This window comes from Nymphalis io, chromosome 3, assembly GCF_905147045.1.
Source record: "Nymphalis io chromosome 3, ilAglIoxx1.1, whole genome shotgun sequence".
NCBI lineage: Eukaryota > Metazoa > Arthropoda > Insecta > Lepidoptera > Nymphalidae > Nymphalis > Nymphalis io.
The window spans coordinates 10,805,532-10,830,223 of NC_065890.1; the positions used below are offsets into that span (position 1 = coordinate 10,805,532).

A 24,692-nucleotide genomic window follows, 5' to 3' on the forward strand; every position below is an offset into this window, starting at 1 on the left:
TTATTTTATACTAACTGAGTATAATAAATAGCAAACTAATAATTAGTATTTGTCACGAATAATGATATAATCATTTTAAATTGTAATTAGCACGCGGCAGATAAAACAGTGATCGTTGTCACCTTAAAACAATTGTTATAAAAAAACAATTCAAATCCTCGTTAATGTTATTGCACATAAAAAGATGAAATAGTAGGTCATTATTATGGAAACTAGGACACAATTTAATTATCGAATAAATTCGTTTGACTAACTCATATAAATTTATGCAGTACGTCACTGATTTATTATCAATACATAATCATGTACAAATAAATACACCTACAAATATTTTTCAAAAATATATACGAATGAAAGAAATACTTTCTATTATACACATTTTCCCATTACTATAATCGGAAGCGCTTGCGCAGCGCACGCGACGTTAACTTCCGGCATGTCTTGCTACTCTCAGGCGAGGGAATACCAGATTTTCTTATTACAATGGAGGTATCGGTTTTTGGTCAGATGTTTCGTTTTGTTTTTAATTAAACCTCTTTTATTCTAAGATAGGAGTGAAGAATTTCATTAAAAATCATCTGCTTATTAACCGCGTAATATGTACACAGACAGACAGACTAAAAGTCTGATATACATAAAACGGTATAGGTTTTTAATATCGTAGTACGTATGTTTCCGACACTTAATGAATTCTTTTGTTCTTCTTGTGAAATAGTTCACAGACGAAAACACAAGTATTATAATGGGTTCAATCATTGAAATGTTTTGTTTGTAAATCAAACAATAACAGCAGTAAGTTGATTAGTGACGTAGATTAGATTTATAATAATAATTTCATTAAAATATGTAATCAAAAGTAATTAATTATAAATCGTCATTTATTGTTTTATATATGTAAAGTATCTTTATGTAAACCACCGATTCGGAATATTGATTCTACGTAGAAGAACCGACAGGAAACTCAATAGCTTCTACCAATTAACTACAAAATACAATTACGCGTGTACGCGTCGTGCACGCGTTTTTATCATCTATATAGTCATTAGTTTTTAATTACATTAAAAGGCTTTTTATAGATATTTTTTTAACATTACAATAAAAATCCCAACCTTATTTTAAATATATTAACCCAATCCTCGTTCTGTTACTTAATAAAATAAAATAGAGCGTTGCCTAATTGTTAAGTAATGAATGTTCACAATGGTATAATAAAATTTCAGTCTCTTCTCGTATTTGATAATTCTGTTATTTTATAATTACTTCAATCATAATAAAAGTTATTTACATTACAAATGATTGTGATTGTTCTCGTAAGGAGGTTGTACGACTCCGACCCTGAGTCACGCGCGTTTATAACTAAACCAGTACGTATAGTGTACTCTCCCACAAACAACCCGCTTTCTCAATTACGACATCATCAACGAATAAATATTGCCTTTGTCCTTTATACTGGAAATAAATCGTCATTATTATCACGAATGTCCATAGCCGAAACATCTAGAATAACATATTTTTTGTATATTAACAATTTATACACGTATCACCATACATATTCATTACAAAAACTACACTGTTCTAATCGCATAGCTTTTTAAAATATAATCGGATTTTATTTCGATGTGAGATTCGTTATAATTCAGAGAAAAAACAACTCATATTGAAATTATATTATTAAATTTAAAATTATCAAACATTTGAACACGTTTGTAACGATATTGGCTTCAATAAATTGGTAAAATTTCTATATTCATTTATTAATCTCTGTTCCAATTCAATGAAATAGACAATAGGCTTGATACGCTTAAATAAATCAAATGACGTATAATTCGTACAGTCTCAACTGTTTACAAGCCCGGAAATAAAACAATGAACCCGGGTTCATTGTAAGAAGCATAATAATAGTCAGTCATTTTAACAACCCCATAAAAACTAGCAATTTCATAGCATGTTATTAACATCATATTGAACTCGTTTGTGAATTCGCCAATTTGTAGTTTTCTGATATTTGTAAGGAAAATAAATACTTATATTAATTCATACAATTAATTGTTTTACTCGTAAGTATATAATGAAAAGAAATTATATTGGTTCGAGAAATATTATAACCGATTTCGTAAATTGTGATTTTCGAAAGCGACAAATAAAATAAAGTCGGCACATTTAGCCACACTTTCGCCAGAGAAAGTCACTCGTGCATTAAACATCTTTGTTTTAGCTCGTGATACCAGAACAGTGATAAATTACCTATTTTAATCTGATTCTGATATAAGATAGATGATAAAGATATTTAGTTTAAATTTATAACAAGCGCGAATTATGTTCACATGCATATTTGGAACATCGCCAAATTTATTCTAAATCTTATGAACTAACATTGAACAACTCAATCACAACTTAAAACAAAACAAACACAATTTCCGTTTAAAAACTTAAAAAGATAAATGCTGTATTTTGTAAACAGGATAGGCGAATATACCTTGGTTTGAAATTGCGAAAGACAATTCGCTATTGAATTAATTTAGTGTTTTGTTTAACCTAAATATAGAGACAAGATCTGCAGAAACAATAGCACTGACAATATCAGTTGGCACTAAACCATGTTTCATTGTGGAAACCAATTGGCTACATTGACTTTGGCACCCACGTTAGCTGCGCAGGCGCCCGCGTAACGGTAAAACTTCTATTTAGCGAAGTTGTAATCGGGGTTTCACAATTTTTGCTGACCATCGTCCTATCTTACTCAATATACGTGTACAAGATTCATAGTACGATATATACTTGAGGATCGATCGCAATACCTGTTAAGTATTGTTAGGTCTAAAGGCTTCTGAAGAAAGAAACAATATAAATTATTATTATAATAACAGTTGAATATTTTTATAGTTGCAAAACATATTTAACTGTATTCGAAGCATTATATTAATTATTCAAAATATTTTTATAGGTTTCCTGAACTTACTTCACCACCCTTCGAAGTCAAAGATGGAGAGCTGGTTAGATGACGTCAAGCGAGTTAGAATACCGCGACCTAAGTTTGAACGAAAATATCCGGTTGAGCCTCCAAAAGATTACTTAGAAGATTGCGGCGATTTAAGCGGCAAAGGGCGACATCACCACGACAACAAAGATTTGGCAAAAGCCACAGAAGAGTTAAGGAGGACACTACAAGAAAAGCTATGACCGATAAATACCGATACCTTGATATAACTTTTGCATACTAATTTATACCATTAGATCTAAAAAAACACTCGTTACACAGGAATACTTGAAGTTAAGTATAAAAAATATATGAAAATTCAACGGCTAACAGTTTATGCTTACGGGTCTGTAGGGAGACTAAGCTAAAATGTGTTTGAGATAAATAATTCTGATGAATATGGAGATATATTTTATAACCAAAATGATAAAGTGAACAAATACTTAAAAAGAAAATATTAAACAACAAAAAACAGCATCTAGTTTTCGTCGCGGTTAATGACCGCGAAACTGTTTAAAAAATATTTTAAGCTAGTTTTGAATATTTTATTTTCATAATCATTCGAGTATATATTTTCTTCGTACTCATTACATTGTTTTACATATTCAGACAGATTTAAAAATAAAGTTAAGTATATACTTGTTGTGTAACGCTTAAAACTTGTTTGTACGTTATGTTGCGGTATATTATTTACCATTATTAATTAAATTGTTAGTATGGCCACGTATTAAGAAATATTATACCTATGTCCATTTAAAAAGATTCGGAAACGTATTTAAAATTTCTTTAAATATTATCGGAAACATTTATACTGTACTTATTAAAATGTCCGATAGTTTCAGACGTTAATTTATACTTATATATAATTCTTTTGCATGTTAAAAATAATTCATGATACTTAAAAAAAAGGAAATCAGAATTTTAAATTATGTGCGATAAAATTAGTAAATAAATTGTAATAAATTTCATAATATAGTTAAAGCCTGACTGGAATTAAAAGTTATGTAGTTTGTAAGACTGATAATAATTAATTTATAATAAGATTATTTTTATAAAAACTGACAATAAAATGAATGGTTTAAAGATCTTATTTTTATTTTCCCGATGCTAGTTAATTTTCAGCTTGATTTATCATTTTATACTAAAGATCCTCTTTTCAGGGTACGCGATCAAAGATATATAGAATTCAAAGGAAGTAATATAAAGAGCTTGCTTAAATATATATTATAAAGGTGTTCGTGTTATGAGTATAAAAACGTTTAGATAGACATTATGTTATAGGCCCAATAGCTTGAGCATGTGAATGTTAACCGAAGATTGTAGAAAATTAAACATTGCGGGTTCAAACCCGGGCAACACCACTAAATACTTATGTATTTAATTTGTATTCTTATATTTATAATTTATCTCATGCTCAACGGCAAATGAAAATATCGTGACAAAACCTGCCACACGTTTAACCAACCCGTTAAAACCTCCTCCTCAAGCCTTGGACCAGCAGTGTGACATTAATAAAATATAAATAAAATAAAAATAAATTAGCGCATTTATAAGTATGTAAATTGTAATTTTCCCTTCAGAACAATACTTAAATAAATAGTGTTTATTCTTTGTTTAAAATTGATACAACAACTTTACGTCACCGTTTTTGGTTAGGTTTAATGTACAAGTATGAATCATAACAAAATATAAGTAATGCCTTTTTTAATGAAGGTCAAACAAAGTATCAGTTTACAAAAAAGTGAATGTTCGTTCGTTCTATTTAAATAATAGCCTGCGTTATTGTTTTAACAATAATAAAGCACCCAACAAACAGATATTTAAAAATTCTTTAAAATATAAATATTATTTTTTATATATTATTCTAGAATCTGTTAATAAAAAATATAAAAATAATTGAATATAAACTGTTGTTTACATATTCCATTATTTAGATATTTGTCATGTCAGTAAGAAATTCAGCGGGGCGACAATTACAGTACACTCACATTAATATGCCTCGGTGTATCAATATGCCTGATAGCGATGATATGATTAATAATTATAAAGCAGTTAATAAACTTGAACGTTATTAGATTTCTTTCTAATTTGAAAAATACCATAAATGGAAACAGAGATGAATTAGGTAATAGTCATTTATAGAAACTTTGAGGGAATGAGAGTGAGTATTAGACTGTTGCTGGCTCGCTGCCAACGTGTTCGGTTATGTACAGTCGACCATATAGGTAACATTCATACTTGATTAACACACTTAAATATGTCGTTTGGGTTAAGAGCGAATGAATTTATTACAAGCGGTGACATCAAGAACGTCTTATTAATTGGTATAAAATTAAGATTTAAACTACATCTTACTTTTCAAACCGGTAATAATGATGTTTATGTACCGTTAATGAAATCTTGGTAGAAGCAATAAAAGTTAATTACAAAAAACAATTAATTACATGACATGAGTCACCATAGAATAATTTTAAAATAACATAATTTTATTACGAAAAAAATCCAATTAATAAGATATATGTAATATTCGCTTAATATCAAGATATGCTGAACATGATGCTGAGTCAGGTAATACAATTAGCTGGTAAGTACTTACAGTATCGTCGTAATGCTGCGTATGTAGAGCTGTTGTACTGCCCTCTCTCGAATTACATGGGGATGAATGTCTTCTAGAACGTCCACCCTCCTCCTCGAACTCCTGAGACATCATCAACATTATGAAATTTGCAAAATGTGTGAATTACTAGTGAAATTAAAGAATAAATATATATGCGTGCATGCACAAGACATTAGAGACACGTAACATGCAGGAAAGAAAATTAATAAGCACTTAAAAGGATAAGAGGGCGACATAAAGAAGGTTACAATTACTGACTTAGACATGAATATCCTACAAGTGGCTTAATTTTGCCATAAAAGGTTTGACATAAAGATATGAAGCAGGGTGTGGAACAGCGAGAGACCGCGATCAGACTGAAGGGTGAGGGATGATCAAGAGTCTCAACGATTCAATTGATTTTTGCTGCTATTTTTGCATGGCATAGTTTTAGATTTCATCTATGCAGCCATTCCAGAAATAATTAAAAATAGTACATTACTGAAAATGGTAGTTGCTTATTAAAATATTCCTACTATTGTTTAAAATGAAATAAACAAAGAATGGTGATTCAGCGTCTTAAATCTATTTATAATGTTCTATAGCATAACCAGCTCATAAAAAGTATCGGGAGCCTCTTAAAGATTTTCTCATTGAAATACTGCTCTTGTGATCAACATTAAGAGCTTGTAGAATTATTGATGACTTAGCCATTTAAAATAAAAGAAGTAGGTTTAATGTTTTAATTTTATTTTGCTATTTTTTATGATAAAAATAAAATTAGTTGCAAGTAGCTCAACAACATTACAACAAAATGCGAGTATATTAAAAACTAATCCGATACTACTACTTCCTACTTTAATTGCTCTGAGGAATTATTCTCTCTAATTCCTGCTTCCCCCTTTCTTCTTAAGTCCACGCGAGCTGGTTCTCGATGTCACCGCCTAACTGTGACATCAATTCCATCGCGAACAAAGAAATTTGGCAACTCCTTTCTTTGTCGCACTTCCAAAAAATGGAATTCCTTACCAGCTCACGTGTTCCCCTCCTCTTACAACCCGGGTTCCTTCAAACGAGGCGTGAAGAGGCATCTTGCGGGCCGGCAAGGCGAAGGCGGCTAGTGCAGAACGTTTTTCCCGTCTGTACTGGCCGTCGTCGCGTTTGGACTCTACTACCACTTACCATCAGGTGGAGTAGAGTCATTTGCCCTCCCGGCGAATAAAAAAAAAAAATATATATAATGACTCATGTAATAATAAAATAACAGCCGAGATGGCCCAGTGGTAAGCGTACGCGTAAATCTTAACCATGATCGTTGGTTTAAACCCGGGCATGCACCACTGAATTTTCATGTGCTTAATTTGTGATTATAATTCATCTCGTGCTTTACGGTGAAGGAAAATATCGTGAGGAAACCACATGTAATGTATAATTTCACTGAAATTCTGCCACATGTGTATTCCACCAACCCGCACTGGAGCAGCGTGATGGAATAAGCTTCAAACCTTCTCCTCAAAAAGGGACAGGGAGGCCTTTAGCCCAGCAGTGAGACATTCACAGGCTGTTACGGGCGGTTACGGATACGGTAATAATAATATCTTCATACGTATATCCATATATGTATGATATTCTAATATCAGATAATTCTGAATCTAAAAACAACGCTTATAATTTAAAGCACATTATAGGCCGTGCATAACAATCTGAGACATTGGACACATTCATGCTTACTATTCATATACATACATGAATGGAACTCTGCTTAAGTGTGTATAAACGTTTAAATGATATTTACATAGAGATTTGTGTACCACCAGCCTTAGCTGTATGTACAGATTATATAATCTTTATTATTAATAAATAAGCCTTTGATACAATAATGTAGTTAGAGAGTTGAGATAAATATTTGTGAGTGTTTAATATTTAGAAAATATAAAACTTGATACAGTTTTATTTAATGATGATTAAACAAATTTTTCTACGTTATAATGATTAATATCATTTTTATGGGTTTTGATGTGCTGCATATATTTGTATATAAAGGTTTATTAGGTTATTATGATACGATTGTGGTTTTAAATACAACGAATAATAGAAAAATGAGTCTTTGTACCTCTTATTATAAACGTTATTTTGTTCTTTTGAATAGTTAAAAAGTAAAAAATTGGGCACATAAAAATTATTAATCAAGAAAATAAAATTGGTCATGATTTTATTTATAGTCTTTTCAATGTTAGAAGGATAAATGAACCTTAGATTCACATTTTCTTTTGCATAAATCTTATAGATATTATTCTTAAATATATATACAGCCTTCGCTTAAATATAAGATTATTTTTCGAAGATTTATCGAACATATCGAAGCAAAGGTAAAGACCAATTTTCAATACATCTGTCCAATCTACCTAAATAAACTCTGAGAAAACATATTTAATTTGAAAAAATAAATAGAGCACTGGCTGGGTACACTTAAATCTTGATAATAATTATTAACCATACGCGAGGCGCGGCTTAATAAATGAATTAATATGTAGTGATTAAGAGAACTTAATATAAATTAACATTGAATCATAAAAGGAACATTTTATAGTATTCATTGAAAAGTAAGAAATTTTATTCGACCACGAAATGTACTCGCTCGCTTAAATAAAGCTAATATAATTGCAGGACGTTTACATTGATGACTTTATTACGACGAACAAGAACTAATCTAATTATTTACGTATGATATTTATTATCTGAATTTTGTTATTTAACTTATAGTCAACACTATCGACTATTCAAGCTTATGTAATTACTTATGTTTTTGTGGATACAGTCACAGATATATGCTTTCGGTCGCTGCTAGTCTCGCCGGCTGAGCGTATTCCCATAATAATGTTGAAATTTTAGTGCTCCACCGCGCTGATGAACTTCTAACTAACGTATATTATTTAAAAGTATTTTATTAGGTAGTACTATACTACCCGCCTACATATTAAATAAATTTATATAAATTATATTTAGTGAATGCGCCATTGCTATCTAATAATGAGTAGGCGCTCAGCATTTCTTGAAAATAAAACATTGAAATAGCCAAAGTTTTATTTTTGTCTATAAGAATTACTTATAATATCCATTGTTTATTTATTTCATGATTTTAAATATTTTCAACATATAGTGGCAAAGTACAACGAAAGCCGAATTATATCCTGTAGAGACCTCTAGGTTAGTACATGTCTCCTCTTAGACAGGTTCTAAGTAGAAAGGTAGTATTTAAATGCTTCCTAACATCCTCTATTTCAAAGACACCAAACCTTAATAACTTCAGTATTAATGAAGTTCCTAACGTAAAATACTTTTTTTGTAATATGTTGTTTAAACAGACAAACAGCACCGTGTGTGGGATCCGTAAGCAGCGACGAGCACATAGGCTATTGGTATACATTGTCTTTTGGGTAATCCGGGACTTTAATGCACATTAGAAAAACTAATTTATAAAAAACTTTTTCAACTAAATTAATTAATGCTATTAACAGTAAAAGATGAAAATGAATAATAATTGTCTTGTCATGCATAAATAGAACAATAGAACGATACCAGCAAGTAGCAATGAGACGGCTTACTTGAAAACAATAATAACAGTCATAATCCTAACAATACACTCTTGCTATTTCCGAACTACACGGAAACGAATTGTGCTAATTAATAATATTGCTGCTAATTTTGAAAAAAAAAATACATGGTACTGCAAAGCATACCCTTGCCATAGCATGTATATCCAGTGGTATGTAGTCGCGAAAGGCGACGCGACGCCGGCGTCGCGACATGCCGTCCGACCGGTCGTCCGGCGTGCCGAGAACTGACGTTTTCAGCACCCCATAACGTTAACTTACGCGCATACAAAAAATTCCCGCGCATGATGCCATAATTTTACAATTGACTTGTGAAGAATATGGCCACATTTTCCGAGTCTATTCATATCTGTTAAAAATATTCCTCAAGGAAATGTATTATCCATGATTCAGAAAATTGAATATCTGTTCTGAAAATTGGATTAACTAGCGAAAAGCATTTTCACGGATCTCATCCAATTCTGCTCTGTTCTCGAATAAATGCAATAGATGTAAAATATAGTTTTTGCAATCTTTCATTAAAACATATTTTCAAAATCTTCAAATTCAGAAATTGCTAAACGATGTAACCAAGTTTTTATTTTAACATATAAACGCTTATTTATTAGGACGTTTCTAAATCTTGATAATATTAAAGATCTCAAACTTACAATATTTTTTAGAGTACTTTTCATAAGCCGTAAAAAGTTCCCTGTAAAACAAGACAGAAGCAAGTAAAAACTAAAAATAAGTAGACCTTAGTTAAATTGATGGTAAGTTTCCACGACAGCTTAATAAATATGGCCGAGTTAAAATTACATCGTCCACAATATAAAATATTAACAATCACGACAATCGTCTATTAAAATAATTCTCTTTTTACTTTTATGTATTATTTTTATAATAAAAGCGTATTTACTTTACACCCACAAACAATTCTATGAGAGAAATGGTCCAGATTTTATAATGAGATTTATGATACGATATTTGAGATGCCACCATTTTTTCTTAGGAACTTATGGCTCTAAAATAGCATTGGTATGACTATTACAATCCTGTATTTGTTCTCATTATTTTTTCTAATAAAAAAATAATAACTTTACAAAATAAAAAAATAAAGTATTAATACATACAGTGTTCAATTGATAAATTAATATATCAGATTATGCATCGTATTTAATGATGCTAATAGTTGAGAATCTTTTCTATACAGTAATTAAATCTAATAAATAATTATATAATCAAGATTTCAAACATCCTTATGATTAATATTGTAAAATCAAACTTCTAATAAGCAAAATACCATAAAATAAAAAAATAAAATCGTGAGGTAAACCTCAGAAAATACTAGCGTAAAGTAATTTCATTAAGAGAATCTTTTGTTCGAAGAAAAAAGGTAATGGGCTATTACTTTAACAAGGGCGTTCCACTAGGTTCGTTACCCTTTAAATAAGGGAGTAAGCCCACTTATCTTAATGACATATCAAGCTTCACGTGGCAAAGCTTAACTTGTTTAACGTCACTCAAAAGTTTAAGCCAGAGTTTTAAAAGTGTACTACTAAAAGAGTAAACATAATACTTCCAATAAAGTAACTCATTCTAATAATTAATCATTTTATTGATAACTTTAATTGTATTTTATATTATAAGATTTATTGCTTTATTGCTAATACATATTCTAATTAATTGACAGGGCGATCAATTGACAAAGTAAATAGTTTAGTGACATACCCGTATGACAAGTTTCAGGCCACGGGGAGAACTTGTTAAAGTTTCTAAAAATAAATAACATTTTAATTATTAATTACGCGATGCCAAAAATTAATAATCCTGCTAGTACTTCTTGTATTGACTTAATAAACTAAGTTTTGTTTATAAATCTTTATATTTTAATTCTAGAAATTCGTCAATAAAAGAATATTTTCTGTAATGTTAAAATGAATAAATCACGAGATATTATAAATCGTGCTAAAAACTTTGTCAAATAAAACGCTGAAAGTGGATCTTAACTGACTGTTAAAAAATAAATTCCTAATTTAACCTTGTTAATATGAAAGCAAAATAAAATAAAAGTATAAGTGGCTGTTCCATTTTCCTGATGGTCAAAACAGACTGAACGCAGCTATGTGTTATAATTTAGTATGCTTACGAAACCAACTCCCTTTTTCATTCCGCGCTGTTACGAAGAATCACTTCAAACAACTTTATATGCTTTAAATTATTTTACTTTATGCTAAAATTTATCACAAAAATATAATTTTACAGACTTAAATAAAACTACTGTTACTGTAAACCTAGAAGCCTAACCATACAGAAGGCTGTATTTCTGATTTTATGAAATAGGGATTGTCTTTACTTTTATTTTATTACAACTACTTTTCTTTTATTTCCGTAACAGCCTGTTAATGTCCCACTGCTGGGCTAAGGCCTCCTCTCTCTTTTGAGGAGAAGGTTTGGAGCTTATTCCACCATGCTGCTACAATGCGGGTTGGTGGAATACACATGTGGCAGAATTTCAATGAAATTAGACACATGCAGGTTTCCTCACGATGTTTTCCTTCACCGTCAAGCACGAGATGAATTATAAACACAAATTAAGCACATGAAAATTCAGTGGTGCTTGCCCGGGTTTGAACCTACGATCATCGGTTAAGATTCACGCTTTCTAACTACTAGACCATCTCGACTCTTAGGTTTAGGGATGTTATAATCAATATCAAATGAAATGGAATGATTTCCTTTTTGTTTTGTTATCGTTTGGGAATATATCATGCTAATATTATATAAAAAGAAATGTTTTTGTTCGTTCTGGTTTCGCGTAATATTACAAATTCGATTGGGAACTTTCATATTATTTTATTTTATAGGGTCAGCCCCCTATAGGTTATATTATAATATGTTACTGTGTTGATATTTGTTAGAGATATATCTGACTGTGCCGACGAAGTCGGGGAGCAAATTGTCGATCTCGAAGCATTTGAAGAAAAACTTAGACAATAACTTTATAATAAAATTTAAGCGTTGTGTCTAGATAAATATTGCTTTTTACACTTGGCCTTTTAATACAGAAGTTTTAGAAAAATATCAATATACTTAAATAAAGGTATTAAAATTCGCGGAGTGTGTTGAACTCGTATATGTAAATATATATTATATAATATTTCTCGCACGTTAATTATTGTTTTTGTTTGTTTTTTCTTTGTTAGATATACGTCCTTATAAAAAAAACGGTAGATCCAAAGCCAATGTGCTTCTCGGAAAATAAGATCGAATTAAGTAGCCAAGCCCTCGATTTAGTCATTTCCATAAACACCGAGATGTATGTATCTGTTCGATAGGGCTTAATGTTAGTATATGATTACGTAAGATATTAAGGATAAGTATTTGTCCATTGCTGCGGTTTTCAGAAACTAGTGTTATGTGTATTATAATTAGCCGTTTATAAATATGCAAATAGAAAATTATATGAACGTATCAATATATAGATTTTTTTTTTTTTTTTTATAGAATAGGAAGGCGGACGAGCATATGGGCCACCTGATGGTAAGTGGTCACCAACGCTCTTAGACATTAGCATTGTAAGAAATGTCAACCATCGCTTACATATCCAATGCGCCACCAACCTTGGGAACTAAGATTTTATGTCCCTTGTGCCTGTAATTACACTGGCTCACTCACCCTTCAAACCGGAACACAACAATATCAAGTATTGCTGTTTTGCGGTAGAATATCTGATGAGTGGGTGGTACCTACCCAGACGAGCTTGCACAAAGCCCTACCACCAGTATAGATGATAAAATTATATTACAAATTATATGCTACTATATATTATTAATATTTTTAGATATGTATTTAGAATAATAGCTTAAAATGTTGATTATAATTTGTGCAACTTAATTGTATTTTTAAATCCAGGACCTCCAGGCCCTACAGTGGCTAGTCCTCGTTGGTCTACATGTAGCCACTAGACCAACGAGGCAGTCAAATTTGCGACATATATATAGTGATATTCAGAATCCTCTGAATATCGGCCGTCTTTTTCATATAACAAACAAAAATACTAAGCAAATATTTTTATAACTGTCTGTTTCTCAACACTTATAACATTCTTGATTCACGTTTTATTCAATTTACGCTCAAGTCAAGTTATGGTGCCACAGTGGTTAGATCGCGTGAATCTTAACCGTTGATCGCGATTTCAAACCCAACTGAATTTTCATGTGCTTAATTTGTATTCATAATTCATCTCGTGCTCGGCGGTAAAGAAAAACATCGTGAGAAAACATGCATGTGTCTAATTTCCCTGAAATTCTTTCACATTTGTATCCACTAAACCGCATTGTAGCATCGCGCTGGAAAAGCTCCATACCTTTTCCTTAATGGGAGAGGGGGCTTTATCATAGCAGTGAGACTTCAACAGGATGTTACTTTAAAAGTCGTTGTCGGTTAAAATAAATTATATGATGTTTTTTAAGCCGCACTCACTCTTATTCTCATAACTATGGGATAGCAATCCACAATAGTCGGAGAGAGATAAGGCGCAAGACAACGGTTGCTTTTCGAGACTTTTCCTATCTCCAGACTGCTATATCTAGGGATCAATAAAAGGCATTATCTTTGTGTTGATCTCCAGCACCTCTGGATCAGCAGCTTTGTATGCTAGCCACTGGGTTAATTAGGCGTTCGAGCCGGTCTAATACTATACTAATATTATAAATGCAAAAGTAACTGTGTACATCTGTTACGCTTTCAAGGCTAAACCACTAAACCGATTCTGATAACATTTGGTATGAAGCAAGCTTGAACCCTTTTCCTTCTAACGCGCAGGCGAATACTATTAATTAACACATACGTTAATAGACATGAGACTGCATTCGGCTTCGCAGAGATACTAACGAACGAATGATGACGATAAAACCAATTACGAGTCCTTTTAGGTTTAAATTTTCCGTAGAAAAAGGTGCTCAAATATTAAGAAAAAAACGTGTTCAGTAGATACACAACACATATCATCTATATCATAAAAGTCAATACAGATTCCAACCTTGATTATCACATTCGATATCCGAAATTTATGTGAAAGTGTGAAGATGAGTTCTACATCTCATCCCATCGCCGAATCGTAATCCGACGTAATGCAAAAATTGTGAAATAAAACTACTACTATACACTACAGTCGTATAATATAGTTTGTCGTATTATTTCGCAATCACGTCCGATCTGAATCATTAAAATAAAAATATTGATATATTCTTTATTTCCTACTCTGTATAGCCTGGAAAAGTATTCCGTTGACTGATTTATTTTGGTTTATTTTATTGATCTATTGATTTAATAAATTTACTTTAAAAATAGAAAAAATACTTTTTTATGCCTAATTTCTCGTCTTAATAGAAAGTATTAAGTTTTATTATTTATTAATAAACACTATCTTTAAAGAATGGAAAAGCAGAAAGGCAAGAAATAAAGCGAGCTATCATTTGATATTTTCTTGTCATCATTTTCAAAGGTCGTAAGCTTCATAGTTCTGTAGAAGATTATTATGCACTACGTTATGCGCCTCTTTCATGTAAGAATATAAAAAAATATAACAACGGATATGAATATCTTTTAATTAAATAAATATTAAGTATGAACAAAGAAAACAAAAGGAACCAATAAAAAGTCAACAAACTTGGGCTCGTCCGGGATTTGAACCCGGGACCTCTCGCACCCGAAGCGAGAATCATACCCCTAGACCAACGAGCCGATGTTCAGATATTCTAAAATAAGGATCTGATCCAACTATCTTACACTGTTTTATTAAGTGGGTATTTTACGATTATTGTAACAATCACGATAACAATTGCTTATACATAGCCTTTTAATCATAAAAAGGATTATTACTTCCAGAATTATTCATGGATTTACTGAGCAGAATAAATTGTTTCTATATAAAATCTATTCTATACTAATAGCCAAGATAATAAAGTACAGAAAATATTCATTGGCCGCTATTACCGATTCAGACTGTTAACAACAGTGCCAATATAGAAATAATAAAATGTCTATGAAGTAAATGTGAAAAATTTTGCCAGATTTACCCTTTTTAGTCTTTGTGCAAATGGAAATAACGGCCATAATTGCATGTTCAGTGAAGTACTACATCTAGCCGTTATAAACTCATGCAAAAAATGTAAATCACAGAAATTCAGTGGTTGCGCCGAGGTGCCACTCATCTACATACAAGTACATACTTAAAAACTTAGACGGAGAAAATTTTCAGGTGCGAAGAAAACCAATTACTACATATTAATAAATGTGAAAAAATAATCACCGCACAGCGTGCTTGCATCGTGATTGTAGGTAGTTATTAAAGTTACTTGAACATTTTAAAATAATAAACTAAATCGGGGTTTTTGGGGTAAACGACAAATGTTTGCACATTAATGTGAGTGACACCCAGAACATTTAGGAAAGACATAGAGAAGTGAATGTGACACAAATAGAATGTTAGTAAGTGAAGGTAATTCTGGCAAAATCACCTCGGGCGGAGGCTCCAGCTCGTCGTCCGGTGGCGGCGGGTCTCCAGCGCGCCAAGCACGCCCGCTCCTGCCCCACACAACATTGCGTCACATACCTTATCTCCAACTTCTTATAGCAACTATGTACCTTGTACTATATGAAAATAAACAACAAGCATCCGTTCGAATACATCTAAAAAGAATAGACCTTCGTTTACGCTAAATTAATTTATCATAAACAAAGCCTAAATTGAAGCCGCGATATAACAATCTATATGTGAAACAATTTTTTTTAATTGAATAGTAACCTCTATAAATATAAAACAATTATCGTCGTTGAATTGTTTTATTTAATCGGCGATTGACTTTACGGGCAGTTAATTCAAAAGAACCCTTACGGATGCAGGATAACCGTATAAAACCGCCGGTGACAATAAATGCGATCGTTTATACGGCAATAAAGCAATCCACTCTTGTGCTGAGTACAAGTAATGTATTGGCGATAAGCCAATAACGATTCTGGACTATGTAAATTGACAGACACTTGTCAAAGAAAATCGTTTATAATCGTTAAATATTCAGTGTCCCTAGTTTAAGGGTATTATTTTCTGATGAAAAGTTCATTCATTGCTAGTTAAATATTTGTCCTGCAATCTGAGCTGTATTTTTAGCGTGCCTAAATGTGTGCGTTCACCTGTAAGCTTGGTCGTGGGGTGGTAGACCCAAACCGGAGTCTTCGGAGGGCGAGCGGTGGTCGACCACCAGAGGTACTTCTGCCGGCACCTCCTACAACAACAATCTCTTTCTACCTCACCCTACATTTCTATATCCAGTATTTCATTTAGTTTGTGTTGCTCAGAAGAATTGTAAGCCCTAAGCCGAAAAATATGTCAATACAAATGTGTCAAACAAAATTAATTTAATTAAAGCCGTTATCCTATTAATGATTTTTAAATTCGATTTAACCCTTTTTGAAATATGTTATATTATGAAAATGATTCTATGTACTTCTCTACACATTTGATTCAAAACTTTTTAGTCTATATTTACGCAAAGCTACAACAACAGTATTATAACACAATTACACATCAATTTACAATTTTTATGCAACAAAATTTAAATGTCTAATATTATAAGGCTTCACGCGATATCTGTTACACGATACGATGTAAAAGGCTTATTTTACCAATAATTGTAACCCTTAAATAGTAATATTTCTAGTGCTTATATTTCTCATACTTTTATATAATATTTACAAGACGTATTCAAATATAGTACGAAGGTTTTTGCTTCTAATTGTAATTAGTTTGATTTCAGCGTAACGTCATAAATACGACACGTACGTAATCATTTTTACAAAAAAAAAATCAGAATTATTATAAATTACAGTGTAACATTCGAAAATAAAAAAAAAATCGACAATTTTTAAACATGACATCACATCGTATCGCGTAACACATGGACATGCAACACATACATACAAACAACGTATATGTATATAAAGCACTTACCGGATCATGAAGTTCGTGCATTGTGGAAGAAGGCAGCATATGTCTCTCACTCCCCCGCTAAGAACAATTGGAAAGCCTTAGCGGTATGTACATGGTCTTCATACACTAGTCAGTGTATTATACGCCAATTGGTTTAATCAAAGTTGTCTCCGTAAGCGACTGTAATGTCTCTGGAGTGACAGATTTGTGCTTGATGTTTTCATTAATCATTGAGAATTATATTTCAATACTTTTTAATATAAGTGTATTGGTTTTTTTTTAAATAAACACAACATAAGTTATGCAACCATACAGAGGAGTATTCACAGTAAGAGCCTAAAACTGCATTGTTGCATTTGTCGTTGGGTGGTCTACTGGGTGGCAGTAGCTGAATAAGTAAATTCGTGGGAATTACAACATTTAGAGTTTAGACAGTAAAAAATATGTATTTTCAATTCAAGTAGCATCTAAATCTGTTTGGACGTGTTTAATTCACTCCTTAGTTTAAAAAAAATTGGTTCGTCAGATACTTGACTACATAGTTGTGTTGTAGTTTTTAATTGATGATTTATGTTTCTTTGTTTGTATCGTATACGTTCCTATACCATTAATTTGATTAAGTTGAAAGATAAGACAATTATTTTTGATATTTACGCGATTCTTATAGAAGGCATCGCATGTTTACAATAAAATATAAAGAGAGATTGCAAAATATGCCGTGCATTAGCTAGGATTTTTATATTAAATAATGCACTTAAATTAAAAAAAAACTATATATATTTTACATGGAAACTTCTCGTGTAATTAAAACTTCAGGAAATGTTTAACTTTACTAAATATTTCTGATTTCAATTTAAGTATATATTATTTAGTTTGTTATGACAAAATTACAACGAGACATTTCAATGATATCTTATTTCATATTAAATTAATGTAGTATAGTAAAAGGTGGGTAATTTTGGATTAAACCTTAATCACCGTGTAAAAATCCAAGTAAAACTTGTATAAGCCTAATGGATAGACCTTTGGATTAATATGGCAAAAGAAATTGGTAAGAAAAAGTTTTGTACAAATGATCTAACATACTATGAGATTAGGCTTGAATAGGTTGTTTATAACTAAAAGAAGATTAAGCACTGTTCTATTCTTCATCACGTTTTTTACTATCTATTAAAATACCTTTTTACTATTACTTACATTAGTTGCAACCTTTATGTGGATATTTTTTTCACTTTTATATAGTTAGGGAAGTCTTACCTGACCTTAACATATAAAGTGATATAAATAATAATTGTTGTTATGACTTTATTTAAGTATATACCAAAATATGTTTTTAGCTTTGCGTAAATTAGACGCATATGCTGTTAAATAGTCGGACAATAAATAAACTGGTAATAAAATGATAATAATCACTAATTATATCTCAAGAAAACATATAGTCATATAAAGACTCATTCATTTAAAAAAATAGCAAAATAACGCTTAAGATAATCCATCCGGACATTTAAATATATCAGAGCAAAGCACTAATTAGATTTAACAAGCGAGAGAGAGGCTAAGAACAATAAGGCTTAATGAACATCGGCCATGTAGTTGAGAACTTGTTGAAATTTATTTAAATATAAAATTAAATATGAATTTATGAGATATTTTAACTCGCAATCGTAAATCCAATGTTAACCCCTTGGGTCCTGTCTCACTCCCGATGTAAGCTTAACGCTTTCGCTCTTTGAAAAAAAGTATTGTTATTTAAAAAACAATTATACTGCATAATCAATTATTTTATAGGCAACTACATAATATTGTCATATGGATATATCTTATAGAGTGTAGTATATTTGACATAATATTATTAAACGTGCTACATTATCGAATTATAAATTTGTCCTGTAATAACAAATGTAGTTTATATATATAAAAAAAATAATTGTAAACTCTAATAACCATATTTATGTGATTGATCTAAAGTTATAAAAAGATTTAAACGCAATTGCTTTTCTTCATAATGGTATATTAGTCGAGTCAAATAAACTCAACTATTTATGTATCGCATCGCATTCAATTAGCTTATTGTAATATTTACTATAACACGAAGTGACGATAATACCTTCAAATGATGGTCCGTTCCATCCTCAGGGCGCCTGTACACAAGTTCGTCGAACCGCGGCCGGTCCTCCGGAAGTAGAAATTCTCGAATTTCCGTCAAAAGGGAGTACTGTGTAAAACGAAAACCATTATGAAGGTAATTTAATTAAATATGCAGACTACTCGCTGAATATTAGATACGCTGTTTTTATTAATTAAAATAACAATATTATTTTAAATTAAGGCGATCTAATGAAAATGCTTTATGAATATTGATAACTTTTGAAAATACAGTTTATTTTCTTGAAGAATTTAATATAAATTCGCTAACTTGCAACAAACGTACATAATACTACTTTAATATACAATCACATACTATCAATCTTAGATTTATATCTGCGCAGAAAATGTGTTAATAGAAAAAACGAAAATAACATTAATAATAATAATAAAAACCAACAAAGTACCATAAAAATATTTGACACGAACTAATCACATCATTCTTATATCTACCATATAACATTCTCCGTCATAATAAATTCCTCCTATTCCCCTAGATATTGGACGCAGCACAAAGACTGCCAAAAAACTTTTCGTGAACAGGACAACCCGTGGGAAATAACATGTGACGCACGGAAACCCAAGTCACACGTCGCCATTGAGGCTCGGTTTTGTTTATCTCTTTATTGGGATTGCTCACATAAGCAAATAAAACAAAAAAAGGTTATGATGGGCTCATCCATTCATTAATTATCTAGTATTGGTTGTTATAAAAATTTACTCATTTTCTTTCTTTTGGACGAGGTGCAGTAATTTTTTATTCGCGTTAGCTAATTTTGTTTATGTGATTATTTGCCTGTGTTTGCTTCTATAAATGATTACGTAAAAATTCTAGGTGAATTGAAACATGATTGCATATACCTTACGAGTACATCAAGCAAACAAAAAATACTTTTGATCCTGTGTAAAATAAAGGTTACCCTTACAATAATGTATATATCACATAATATACTGTACAATTGACAGCCAACTTTTACAACACATGTTACTAAACCTAATTTTGTTTATTATAACTTAATCTATTTAATATTTTGTTTTTAACATGATTTCATATTAGCTTTACTTATTTATAGGTAACATTCAGGACGTAAACAAATATCGAATATCAATTGTAACTTAGTTTCATTATTCTTTACTATTTGACTATTTTATCGTATCCATTGGAAACTTTGAAAGAATATTTAATTCGAATGTCAATTTGATAACATTACGGCATAGTATAATGAAACTTTTCAACAAGCCCAAACCGACTTTATTTCATTTACATTACGTTAAAAAAATATAACCTATAATTTATTAAAGTATAAAAAGAAAAAAAGTTAAACATTAAATATTGAAATACAAAACGTCTCGGTTTTTATTTTCTTTAGTTTTCCATTAGAGATTGTTTGTTTGCAAAATGATCGATTGGTCGTTTGATCCTAGGACATCAATTTTAATCTCTTAAAATACATAGCTTAAGGTTCTGGATGTAACCTCACCAAACAACAATTACTCTGATGATATTAGCAGTTAATATTATTTCAACACATAAAATTATCTAGGTTTACTTATGTATTTATACCGCATAGAATATAATCTTCTGTCTCGAATCACTCACCTTCTGTGGCGTATCAAGAAGATCTCTTAACACTGTCAAAAAGGCATCAGGAGTGAGACGTCTTGAGGCGTACTCTTCCATATAATAAGCTAGCGCCGGTATATCGCTTTGCGGTAACAGCGACTTGGCCTTCTGTTCCACGGCGGTCGCTGCTGCCCCTCTTCGTTTACCCCAGCCGCTTATTCTATGACGATATAACAATATTTAAATTTTTTTTTATTCTCTCCCACAGACAATAATGTTTACATTTTTTTATATAATATATATAAATACAGTTATATGTGGGAGACAGGAGCCCAAACTAGGTTGCCCTGTGCTAAGGGTCTCCTGGCTCCCAATCTTGAGTAAGGAACTATTTATTTGTTTAATTTTATAGAAAACAGGAGAAACCCTAAAGCTTTTACAATATATTATCTAGTAATAAGTCATACTAATGCTAATAGAAATAAAAAAATAATGTATGCTTGTGAATTTGAGCGTGTGAGCGCATGTGTATGGGTATCTGTGTGTGTGTGTGTGTGTGTGTGTGTGTATGTGTCTGTGTGTCTTGTATGTGTATGTATGGTGTGTAGATTACTTTTTTACTACAATTGCTTGTTAATTATTAATATATTAAATTAATGATTTTTCTCTCTCTTCATAGTCCAGTTTTAAAAGCCAGTCAGTTAATTTCCACTTACATGCGAATTTTAGTAAATTTGAAATAGAGAGGAATTTATTTAATTTATTGTAAAGACTTGCTGCTTTAAAATCAAAGAGTTTTTGGGCAAAAAAAATGCATTAATGATGACTTGTGACATTGCGTTAATCTAAATGCATATTTTTTAACTATTATTTTTAATATTACGTTTGAACAGTATATGTTTTTTTGACAATGGACATATGCACTTTGCATATTTATATAAACCTAATATGTAAGTAAGTAATCACTTATTTAAAATAATGCGACAATGAAAATTATTTAAATATAAGTATTAATATTAATACTGACGGTTTCATATAAAATTTTATATGATATTTTTTATTAAATATATTTATTATTTACCTGGGGGCAGCGTCCCTCTCTCCGTAAGCAGTACAAGCATGGGGAACTTTTCCAACATCCCTTACGAGCAGAGACATACGTTTGTGGTACTTGAGCTGCGCGACCGCCTCATCGTGAGTCACGTTCACAAACGATTGGCCATTCACTTCTAATATTTGATCACCGACCTGACAAGGGATAATTAAATGTATTTTAGTAAAGACTATTGAGTAAGGAATATTATTTATATTGAGAGAGAAGCGCTAAATAGAAACAGTTAACATTTGAAAGGCTGTCTTAAATTGATTGTAAAATTAAATTAAAAGTATTAACTTCAAAATCTATTTATTGTATGAAAGATATTTGCATATTTAAAAGTGTTGCTAAGCATAAAAGTAAACTAGAACTTGCTCCAAACTTTGTTATCTAATATCAAAAGAGCAGTAAATCTTTTTGGTACGAAAATCGAAACAAAATTCCGTTTGGAAAATATCTAAAAGAAATAATGGAACTCGAGCGTGTTGTGGCGGACGGGGCGTTTCCGAACTCTGGTACTATAAATCTTCCAAACATCGCCTTTACCTATAAAATATCGCCAATATCCTTCCCGAAACCTGTACACGTTTTATATTGTAAATAACGATAAAACCTTATGCTTTGTAAATATTTCTTATCATTTAGAATAATCCTTTAAAATTGTCAAATATATCTTAATTTTAGGTACCGAAACTCTTAGATATAATACATATATATAGCTTATAAAGACCTTACATAAGTGGGCCCATCTGTGTAAGTACCGCCTACTCGGTTATTCTACCGCATAACATCAAAACTTTGTGTTGCTGTGTTCCGGTTTCAGGGTGTGAAAGCGAGCGTATAATTAGAGGCATAAGGAACATAACATCTTAGATCCTCGGAGTGGAAACGAATTTACTGTGAAAGAAATGGTTGAAATTTCTTACAAGGTGGCAATGACTATGGGCGGAGAAGACAAAGCGACCCATTTACACGTCAGCCTACCTACTGGAAAGGAAAAAGTCTTCCCTTTTACTTTCTTTATTAATATTAATAATTATTAAATTTATCATAAACATCTTTTTTAGGGCTTAGACTCGCAACACTCCTTGAATAAATAACATAATAATATATTTTTGAAACATAATTCACCCCGTCTGCTGCTAAACAAGTGATAGACACTTATTGCGATTTAACGGAAAAATCCTAACATTCTTGCCAATATTCCACGAAATCATGATTTTTAACGTTTGTATACACATTTATTTCGTGTATCTCGGAAACGGCTCTCACGATTTGGCTTAAAATTTGTATTTACACGAAAAAAAAAACCGAAAGAAGTTCGGTCACGGTATATTGCAAGCTGATATGTAGAACAATATATAATATACCGTAACCGTAACAGCCTGTTAATGTCCCACAGCTGGGCTAAAGGCCTCCTCTCCTCTTTTTGAGGAGAAGGTTTGGAGCTTATTCCACCACGCTAAATTTAAAATTAGACACATGCAGGTTTCCTCACGATGTTTTCCTTCACTGTAAAGCCCGAGATGAATTATAATCACAAATTAAGCACATGAAAATACAGTGGTGCTTGCCCGGGTTTGAACCCACGATCATCGGTTCAAATTCACGCGTTCTTACCACTAGGCCATCTCGGCTCTTTAAATATAATTTAATGATTTATTATATATTTAATATACTTTTATGCCATTTTTAATAGAGCATTAGAAGTCAAAACACCTTATAAACTGTACTTACTTAACTTTGTGAATCGATAAGCTACGGAAACACGCGAAAACTATAAAAATAATTTCAATGTAGTTTGCACTTTAGGAACTTTAAAAAGAACATTGTGACCACTTTACAACACCATTACTTGTATATTATATTACACTAATAGTTAACAAGCTGAATTATGTGTGAATGTTTCAATACATTTTTAAGACTAATTAAAACATAATAATACTTTTTTACTTAAATTACCTATCAAATAAATTCACGCGCGAAATTCGTACGCACACATTACACAGATATATTTTAAGTAGGTTTACTATTTGAATGCGTAACGAGAAAAACAGCCATTTTTATTATATATATATATATATACACATTGTAAATATTATTATTATTTTTAATTCAAAATAAAATATTTTCCTTTTCCTAGAATTTAAACAAATTTTAAATCTACAAGGTGTAGATTGAAAAGCAGCCCAGCTGAGACTACGACCTTTTTACTAAATTATCAAATATCAAATTTTTTTTATGGATTTGTACCTCAACTTTGTCTTTGTGTCTTTTTGGTGAATAAATTTATTTTATTTTTATTATTATTATGATTTAAACAGTAAACAAAAATATTGTTAAATATAATGTGTTATTAATAATAGTGTTAATAATAGTAGTTGTTAATAATAGTGTGTTTGATATGTAAGATATAAATATTTAACAAACGGTACAGATTTATAGAGGTAGTCTACAAATTTATTTGAAAATAATCGTTATTATGCCTTAGAGAGAGGGGATTTGACAGTCGCTCCGGGTCACACTTGGCACAAAGGTTGTCCATTGCCATACAACGCGGAAATGCGGCCTGCATTATGGGCAGCTTTGCGTCGGGTGGGAATCGGGAGGGACTATTTTAAAATTTGACTAAAATAATAAAAATTAATAATGTATATTTAAATCAAATCCTATGTAATGATCATCGTTATTTATATATAAATAAAAATAACCGTAAAGATTCTCTATC

At 31.2% G+C, this 24,692-nt stretch overlaps 1 protein-coding gene and 1 non-coding gene across 3 annotated transcripts in view; both read right to left on the bottom strand.

The window, feature by feature from the left end:
• LOC126781280 (membrane-associated guanylate kinase, WW and PDZ domain-containing protein 3) overlaps window positions 1-24,692 on the bottom strand; it is an 83,834-nt gene that overhangs the window by 19,503 nt on the left and 39,639 nt on the right. For both annotated transcript variants that reach the window (XM_050506175.1, XM_050506174.1), the window contains exons 9-15: window positions 21,950-22,116; window positions 20,905-21,088; window positions 19,267-19,374; window positions 17,181-17,237; window positions 16,364-16,455; window positions 15,691-15,757; window positions 5,574-5,675 (exon numbers count right to left, since the gene is read on the bottom strand). In XM_050506175.1, the coding sequence (XP_050362132.1) occupies window positions 5,574-5,675; window positions 15,691-15,757; window positions 16,364-16,455; window positions 17,181-17,237; window positions 19,267-19,374; window positions 20,905-21,088; window positions 21,950-22,116 (777 nt within the window). The remainder of the gene's footprint in view (window positions 1-5,573; window positions 5,676-15,690; window positions 15,758-16,363; window positions 16,456-17,180; window positions 17,238-19,266; window positions 19,375-20,904; window positions 21,089-21,949; window positions 22,117-24,692) is intronic.
• Window positions 14,843-14,914, bottom strand: Trnap-cgg (transfer RNA proline (anticodon CGG)). Its single transcript has one exon. It is a non-coding gene; the product is annotated as a tRNA-Pro (tRNA).